Source organism: Schistocerca gregaria, chromosome 1 (genome assembly GCF_023897955.1).
Source record: "Schistocerca gregaria isolate iqSchGreg1 chromosome 1, iqSchGreg1.2, whole genome shotgun sequence".
NCBI lineage: Eukaryota > Metazoa > Arthropoda > Insecta > Orthoptera > Acrididae > Schistocerca > Schistocerca gregaria.
Genome location: NC_064920.1, coordinates 998,187,959 through 998,197,140, shown reverse-complemented (window position 1 = coordinate 998,197,140; position 9,182 = coordinate 998,187,959). Strand labels below are relative to the sequence as shown.

The 9,182-nt window shown below is 42.0% G+C and overlaps 1 protein-coding gene across 1 annotated transcript in view; it reads right to left on the bottom strand.

Moving 5' to 3' along the window:
* Window positions 1-927: 927 nt before the first annotated feature.
* Window positions 928-9,182, bottom strand: part of LOC126278504 (phospholipase B1, membrane-associated-like) — a 112,625-nt gene continuing 104,370 nt past the window's right edge. Inside the window, exons 7-8 of the mRNA XM_049978666.1 lie at window positions 7,321-7,486; window positions 928-2,110 (exon numbers count right to left, since the gene is read on the bottom strand). Coding sequence (XP_049834623.1) covers window positions 1,953-2,110; window positions 7,321-7,486 — 324 coding nt within the window. The 3' untranslated portion in view covers window positions 928-1,952. The remainder of the gene's footprint in view (window positions 2,111-7,320; window positions 7,487-9,182) is intronic.

Here is a 9,182-nt window from a genome sequence, read left to right as displayed (position 1 = left end):
CAGCAGATAGATACTTAGATCATAATTTAGTGGTGATGAAAAGTAAGTGGTGCCTTATGAGAATCATTAGGAAGAATCAATGTGTAAAGAAGCGAGGTACTCAGTCACTTGGAATAGTGGTGCAGATAGAGATGGCAAGTAAGTAACTCTGTACGCTACAGCTCTTAGCTGGGCTACTGGCCTGAATAAATAAAGCACAACCTTTCGACGGCGTAGCATTAGGAGAGGAGACTGCTGGGCCCATCGCTTAAGCCTCCTTTTACTCCAATGAAGGGTCACCCGTACTCAGTTTGACAGAAAGCTTTGTGGATCTTCGGCCGTCTCGGACGGACTGGAAAGTGGAAAAGTTCCTGCCCCTATCCAGGAGTCCCCTATCCAGGAGTGAAAAAATGGTTCAAAAAGCTCTAAGCACTATGGGACTTAACATCTGAGGTCATCAGTCCCCTAGGCGTAGAAACCTAACTAACCTAAGGACATCACGCACATCCCTGCCAGAGGCAGGATTCGAACCTGCGACCTTAGCAGCAGCGTGGTTCCCGACTGAAGCTCCTAGAATCGCTCCGCCACAGCGGGCGGCTATCCGGGACCGGGAGTGAACCCTGTATCTCGAAGGCTGTTGTCCAACGCTACGAATATATACGCTAGAATATCACAGCCACTGATTATATAGATATTCGTAATAATGAATAGCGTAATAGTTCACCTCACTAGAAATGGACATGTTAAGGAATGGCAGTCACATAAGGTGGACACTCAAGAAGGTAACTGCTAAGAAACATTGGGTACCAGCAGAAATTCTTCTACTTATCAACGAAGGACGACAGTAACAAATAGAAAAATCTAGAAAGGACAGTAACACAGCGGTACAAGTCACATATAAATGAAAAAAAAGGAACAATGGTTAAGCTAAAATGAAACCCGAGCGGAAAAGTGTAAAGAAATCCATTATAATATGATGCGTAAAATAAAACTGGGCCGTAAAATATGTTATGTGATAGGTAAAACAAGTAACATCTAACGTCATCCGCTCTGGACGTGGATGACGAACGTTATCTTAAGACACATGAAATATTTTCTAGGTCGGTTTCATTTTTCCCATCCGGTATAAAATGCAACTATATAGTTCCATTATTTAGTGATGTGATTAATAACATGAAGAGTTCAGTTCATTAAGGCATACAAAATTATTTATAAACTTAACTGTAAATAGCTATATTAAAAACCATTAATTACACCTCCACGCAAAAATCAAGATTTCAAATTTAAAAATTACATTCCGCATTCATATGTACATTCGTGAGGTATAGTTATTACAACCAAAACAACAATGTTAATAAAAATTCATTCTCACTTTTTTAACAAAAAAACGCTTCTATTTTGAATCAAACTCCTTTGGCTTGAGAAATGAGTCAATCTGTGTAGCAGATAACTTTAACTTCCAAGCTTGATGTTCCGGCAACAATGAATCTGATAGAATCAGGTTTCGATAAAGAGAAACAGAAAAGAACAGATCGTTAATTGTGGTTCAAATGGAGCACTTTACAACGAGTTCTAAGACCGGAGATTGTGAAAATGGTATTAAGGAATGACAGAGTGAAATAACGATCATTTTTTAAGTGAGCTGACGCTTGCACGGACTGCCCAATATAGATGAGAAGCTGTTAGCCTTTGTGTCATTACATACACAGTGGATAATATGACTGCAATGATCATCGTTTGGTTTCCCATTCTTTACCTGCAGCCTTTATTGCAGAATAAATTATGCTGGTTTCCCCCTGCTGTGTCAGCCACAATTACGTCTTTTGTTCGCTAGAAGAATGTTGTGGTGAAAGTGAATTCCACGAGATGTCTGCAGCTGGCAGTAGTAAGATAGGCAGTCTTATAAATCTCAGTTAAACCTCTAAGTGCTTGACCTTTTCCCTCCCTAAGTGATACATGGCCTTTACAAGGTGCTACTGCCGCCCGGTATCAAAGAACTTGTTGGAGTTGTTGCGGGTGAAGAAGTAAGGCGCCTCCGCAGAGGGGCAGAGGAAGCGCTGCATCAGAGGCCGCCAGCCCTCCGTCTTGTTGCCCACGGGCTCCAGCATGTTGTTCCACAGCGCGTTGGCGACTGCAAACAAAGGATAACCACATCACTACCGGCAGTCGACCTCCACACAGTGTGAACAATTGAAAGACACCAATATGTATCGCTGTCTGAACGTCCTGATACGGTCTGACAAAAATAGGCTACATGCCACCATGCACGAAGCTCTGGATCACTAGCGGACGTCACACACACACACACGTGGGGATTCTAATAGTAGCTAAACACCAACAAATGTTAAAAACCAAATTCTTATCCATAACTAGTCATAAATGATTTTCTTCATTCTGTCGACTGTCTTCAATTTTTTAAAGAGAATAACATCTTTTCTTATCTTGGATTACTATTCGCATTCTCTTGAAAGTGTGGAAAACATTAAATTGAAATTTGGTGCAAAAGTAAAAAACATCAAAACAGAACAGTATTTACTCATGTACATAGATGTATTTAACAAGAATGCTCTTCGCACGCCCGTTGAAATTTTAATTTATTTTCGTGTGTCCTGTGATGAAAAAAATCTGACTTTTATTAAAAACTAATATTCTGTACTTGTCAATTAATATTTCCCATTTTTGATAAATGTGGAATTTACGTAAAACTAAAGTACATATTTGTGCTAGAGACATTGGCATCAGTGATTTCACCATCAGAAAACCTATTATAGCACGTACTGGGTTACTTACATACACGCTAATAAGCTAGCAATCTTCCGCACATAAGAGCGCTCGGAAATCTTCTAATCTTCAAAGATGATTTTTTTGTTTTTAGTTTTGTTGTGAATTGTATAGTACTGGCTTTAATATCAGTGCAAACTGCAGTGTGTGAAGACATTCACATCATCCCAAACATTTTTGATCAAGGGCGGCAGTCCACTGGATACAGTTGATAGGTATTCTGTAATGCTGGAGGCAGTCGTCAGTCGTTTGGAACATACAAATAATTTTGTTCGTTTACGTTTAGCGTTAGATTCGGTAATAGTGTCAATTTTTCAAACCTATTTTCCAGGTTTTACGGAATGTAGTAGATATCTTTTAGTTCCTTTTATTTGATGTTCACTTTTATGTTTCATGCCATATATATTCAGGATAATTTTAAATGTGAACATTTTAGGCTAAGTTTTGCGATGACCGTTAGGGATCTCAGCCACATGTTTCGGAGGTTTCGCCCTCCATCATCAGGTGAATTTATGTCAATTAATAGGACAAATAGGTGTTGGTTTTATAAATACAAAAATACAGAACATAGAACTCTATTACCCAATAGAAGTTAAAGACAACTGCTGGACCTAGAAACATGTATCAGCTGACTTGATATACGAGTGACTAACAGAACGCAGTACGTTTATGTTTGTCGCGAAACTTTCAGCATAAATCAAAGAAACAACGTGGTTGTCCCGATGAGCATGATAGGATTTCTAATGTTCTCAGTGAACATGCAGATAAGAGCAACAATGTTCTCCGATTGTTCGTTAACTACGCTGCTTTCTGCAGGGCATTATCGACATTGGACGCTCCCAGTGAAATGCAGAAAGATCTGGACAAAATTTCCACTTGATTTCATGAATGGCTGTGCTTTGACACCCTATCAAATAGACGTGACAGTACAACAGCAGACATGGAAGGATTTAAGAAATGCACTGATGGTGTAGCCAATATGAAAATAATTTAAGGGAATTTAAACTGGAATGACTGGAAAAACTGCATTGTACTCGAGGCACCTTGTATTAGAGAAAGAATGTGCGACATTTTCGCAACTGTGGTCGTATATTTCTCACAGTGATCTTGAGAATAAAATAAGAGAGACTACGGAGCGTACAGTCATGTAGACATTTGTCAGTATACGAAAGAAATATAACAGCAAACTGCTAACATAGAAAGTAATTGAGTACGTTGAGATAGATTCAAAAAACTCAAGTATTAACAATATAACATCAGCAACAGAGCATAGAGCTCCAGTGCTCAAGCAATGTATGCTTAACGAAACTGGGTGCCTGCGTGCTTTTACATAGGGGAGCTCAGAACACTGTTGCCGGAATACACCTGAAAATGGCAGAAGACTGCGCCGAAATGCCGTGGCATCAAGTTACTTGACACCTGGCAGTTCACCAGGAATTTCAAGGAAAGATCTAACATCAGTTACTCTCCAACACGGCTTACACCTTCAGATCAAAAGTGTCTGGACACGCCTATGTACGGAGGAACTGGCCATAAGATGACACGAGAGGCGGGTCTGTCAGTATAAAAGGGGGCAATAACAGCAAAGCGGGTCGGGCAGTCGGGCTCGGTGTCTTCAAACGCGCACAATTCAGTGGCTGTCACTTAAGTAACTAATTCGTCATGGACATTTCAACCCTTCTGAAGCAGCCCAAGTCGACTGTTGTAATTGTGAAAGTGGAACGTGTAGAAACAACCACAAGTAAATCAAGACCAGCCATACCTAATGAGCTAATGATCAGGGATCGTCGAGCATTGTGGAGGGTTGTTGTAAAAAAAAGCGTATGAAATCAGTGGAAAGAATTACCATTGAGCTCCAAAGTGCTACGAACTGTCCAGCTAGCACAGTGGCTGTGTGTATAGAGTTAAAAAATGGCTCCGAGCACTATGGGACTCAACTGCTGTGGTCATCAGTCCCCTAGAACTTAGAACTACTTAAACCTAACTAACCTAAGGACATCACACACGTCCATCCCCGAGGCAGGATTCGAACCTGCGACCGTAGCAGTCGCGCAGTTCCGGACTGAGCGCCTAGAACAGCTAGACCACCGCGGCCGGCATATAGAGTTAAAAGCATGAGTTACACTACTCTTGCAGCTTCTTACAAACCACACATTCCTGGTGTCACTGCAAAGCGATGCTCGAGGTGGTCTAAAGAGCGATGGAACTGGACAGAGGATGACAGGAAACGGGTGATCTGGAGTGATGAATCACGCTGTACCTTGTGGGAATCCGATGGAAGGGTCTGGGTTTGGCGTAGGCCTGGAGAACTTTACCTGACATCAGGTGCAAGGGCGAAAGGGAAGTGCGGAGGAGGTGGTGTCGCCTAATGGGGTGTTTTGCTTGGTTAGGGTGTGCTCCCCTTATTGTGCTAACAAAACGCTCTGTACGGGATATGAACACGTTTGCTTACCGTACAGCATTGGTTTCCAGCCTGGGTATAATTACACCCTAAGGGGTAAAATGAAAATTTCTGAGGGATAAAAACAGAATTGTTCATTTTAGTTTCGGTAACGAAACGAAATAATTTTGAAAGCTATTTCTGTTATCGCTATTTCCTGAGACTGTAATTCTTATTACGTAAGTCGACAAAAGTACATTTTTAAATATTAGCATTAACGTGTGACACAATGTGGTGAAACGAACTTATGAACGAAAATTTCCTCACCTAGTCCACCGACTACATGCATACTTCTTGCTATGGATCTACAACAGCAAAATGGAGACTTATACATCATATATACTTAGATATCTCATTAAAATGCCTTTTCTGAGTTGTTGATAAGTCCCGCAATATACCAGAAATTCCTTCATTGTTCACTTCGAAGCAATAAACGAACTGACTGGCAGTGCGACAACAATAATTACGTAATGGCTACTCCACTACTGTAAGACCTACACTTTATTATTACTATATTATTATTAGCGGCAGTCTTCAGACACAAAGCATTCACAATCTGAAGTTGTCCGATATCTGCCAAGGAGTTCAGCAATCAAGTGATTTTCAAGCATTATGTTTAGTGCACGTGTTTTAATTTGGTTTATTTTGAAGGGGGTGCAGGATGTGGGTGAAGCAAGTGCACAGCAAGCATGTTTTGTAACAAGTGTCTACTGCCAATGAGGATAGTTAGCTTTCTTTCCCGAGATGAAATTTTAGGTAGCAATCGCGATGAACTGAAAATTGTTTCATTGTTCTATAAAAAAGCGGTGTTAGAAATAACAGTACCAATTGTCTAAAAATGTTAAACTGTGGGTTAATTCCTAAGGGACCAAACTGCCGAATTCATCGGTCCCTAGACGTAGACACTACTTAAACTAACTTATGGTAAGAGTAACACACACACCAATGCCCGAGGGAGGACTCGAACCTTCGGCGGGAGGGGCCGCGCAGTCCGTGTCATGGCGCCTCGAACTGCGCGGCCATTCCGCGCGGCACCAGTTGTCTCATTGACTCATTAGTTCATGTTTTAATGCAACTACAAGCATTAAATAACGTTTATCTTTCGTCATTTCGAAATGGAATTGCTCCAAGGAAGATTAGTTACGCGCTTATGTTGGTGGTTGATAGTGGTGGTGGTATGGGGGCAAAGGTAGGGTGATGAAGATACTAGCTAATATCTGATTTCACTAAGGGGTAATGGTTTATCAAAGCTTGGCGACCACGCCCTGGAATAACAGTATGTCAAGGACATTACACCGTAACATAAAGCATCATTTGTCAGCCAGTTCCTTGGGGAAAATAGAATTGCTGTAATGGACTGGTCTGGCCAGAGGCCTGAGTTGCAGAACCCAATGAAACTCTTTTGGGATCGATTGGAATGTCACCTGCCCTCCAAACCACAATGTTCAACACCACTACCTTCTCTGGTTCCAGATGTTGAGGAAGAATGGACTGCCAGCCCTCCCACAGGCATATAGATACATAATTGAAAGCATCCGCATCAGAGTTCAAGCCGCCGTGAAGGTGAAGCGTGGTCGCACATCATATTAATATTCCCTAACACGTGTTCGAATACTTTGATCAGATAATGTATGTTTAACTATTGACGTCCAGTGGTGTCTAATGCAGAAAATCAGACTGCAAGTGCTGTTCGAGTAGGAACCAGCAGAAGTTAGTTCCCTCATTTTTGTTCCACTAGATTTGTTGCCTTATTCGGACGTGAGTCCTTATTCTTGATGTTTTCCTACAGACACCGTCAAGAAATACCTCGAAGTTTTATGGCACCTATTTGAAATACCGCGTGTGTGAGGTAATAAAGAAGGTGCACTTCAGAGACAAGATCCCATTCCATACCAAACCATCATGCAAAGGCGATGTGCTTCAGGAAAGGAGCACTGCCTTTCTGCGATAGCTTTTTGTTACCACTGATATGATTCCTGAATTAATAGATCACAAAATATTTTGGAGACAAGATTAACCGGTAAATACTAAGGGGTAAGATCCCAATGTTAGTTCGCGATTATTAAAGTGTACAGATGAAAGGACTTAACTCCTTAAGACTAATACTCTCGAGTACTCACTGAGGGCGTGAGCTTTCTGGCTAAAGTGGAAGCAGTCAGGCGCGAAGTAGCTGAGGTCTGGCGCCGCGCCGAACCACGTGTTCACGTCAGCGGGACTCTCCACTCCCAGGAAGAACGGCTGCAGCACCACCGCGAACTCTTCGCTCTCGAAGCGATCATCCAGCGCCTGTTGAGATCGACGCAATTGCTGAGTCTCGTGTGCCTGCTTCATCGCTCTCTCTCTCTCTCTCTTTCTCTCTCTCTCTCTCTCCCTCTCTCTCTCTCTCTCTCTCTCTCTCTCTCATACACACACACACAGTACCAGTACATATTATATTAAATATGGTACAATTCTAAATAAATCCTATACATGATTCGCAAGTGGTATATAAATTTAACAGAAATGGATATTCTTATAAACCTTAAATTCAATTATAGTTTTCGTAGTCCAGGTCGATAAACCTGTGTGATTATCATACAATGAGGTAAGCAGTAGTTGTCTAAGGAATATTTGCTAAACAGTAACATTATAAATACATTAAAATACAAATAAAATATGTTAGTTTTTGTCGTGATTCCATCATTCAGCTGCTAAGGCAAAGTAATGCTTATTACACAACCACTATGAGTTTGAATCGACAATCACAAAGCCGGCCGGTGTGGCCGAGTGGTTCTAGGCGCTTCAGTCTGGAACCGTGCGACCGCCAAGATCGCAGGTTCGAGTTGGGTTGGGTTGTTTGGGAGACAAGACCAAACAGCGAGGTCATCGGTCTCATCGGATTAGGGAAGAATGAGGAAGAAATTCAAAATGGTTCAAATGGTTCTGAGCACTATGGGACTTGACATCTGTGGTCATCAGTCCCCTAGAACTTAGAACTAATTAAACCTAACTAACCTAAGGACATTACATACATCCATGCCCGAGGCAGGATTCGAACCTGCGACCGTAGCAGTCGCGCGGTTCCGGACTGCACGCCTAGAACCGCTCGGCCACCGCGGCCGGCGGAAGAAATTCGGCCGTGCCCTTTGAAAGGAACCATCCCGGCAATTGCCTGCAGCGGTATAGGGAAATCACGGAAAACCTGAATCAGGATGGCCGGAAGCGGGATTGAACCGTCGTCCTCCTGAATGCGAGTCCAGTGTGCTAACCACTGCGCCACCTCGCTCGGTCGCAGGTTAGAATCCTGCCTCGGGCATGGATGTGTGTGATGTCCTTAGATTAGTTACGTTTAAGCAGTTCTTATTTCTAGGGGACTGATGACCTAGGACGTTTAGTCCCATAGTGCTCGCAGAGTGCTCAGAGCCATTTGAACCATTTGACTATCACAAAATAAACAAAAGCGCACATGGATATTAAAAAGCAACGAAAACAGCTTACGTGAAACAATATCGAAACATTGCCACAAATGTCATTACATACACACTTAAACAAGTTCGGCAATTTGTATGAGTTGACATGTCAAAAGGACAGTATTATAAAATATATCTAATGAATTCCACATTCGTGTGTCATAATTAGACCAAAGAAAGGTTTTCTGGGGAAGAGACATTCGGAATTATCAATGAATAGTCAGTTTGGCAGTGGTACGAGTCAAGAAATTAAGGACGATTATAGCGTAACGTCCCGTCGACAACGAGCTCATTAGAGAGAGAGCACAAGCAAGGAGTAAGGAAATATGGGAAGGAAATCTTCCATACCCTTTTAAAGGAACCATCGCGATATTTGACTTAAGCGTTTTAGGGGAATCACGGAAAATCTAACTGTGGATGGCCGGATGGGGAACTGAACCACTGCGAATGGAAGTCCAGTGTGCCAACCACTGCACTTTTTGAGCATTATGGGACTTAACTTCTAAGGTTATCAGTCCCCTAGAACTTAGAAC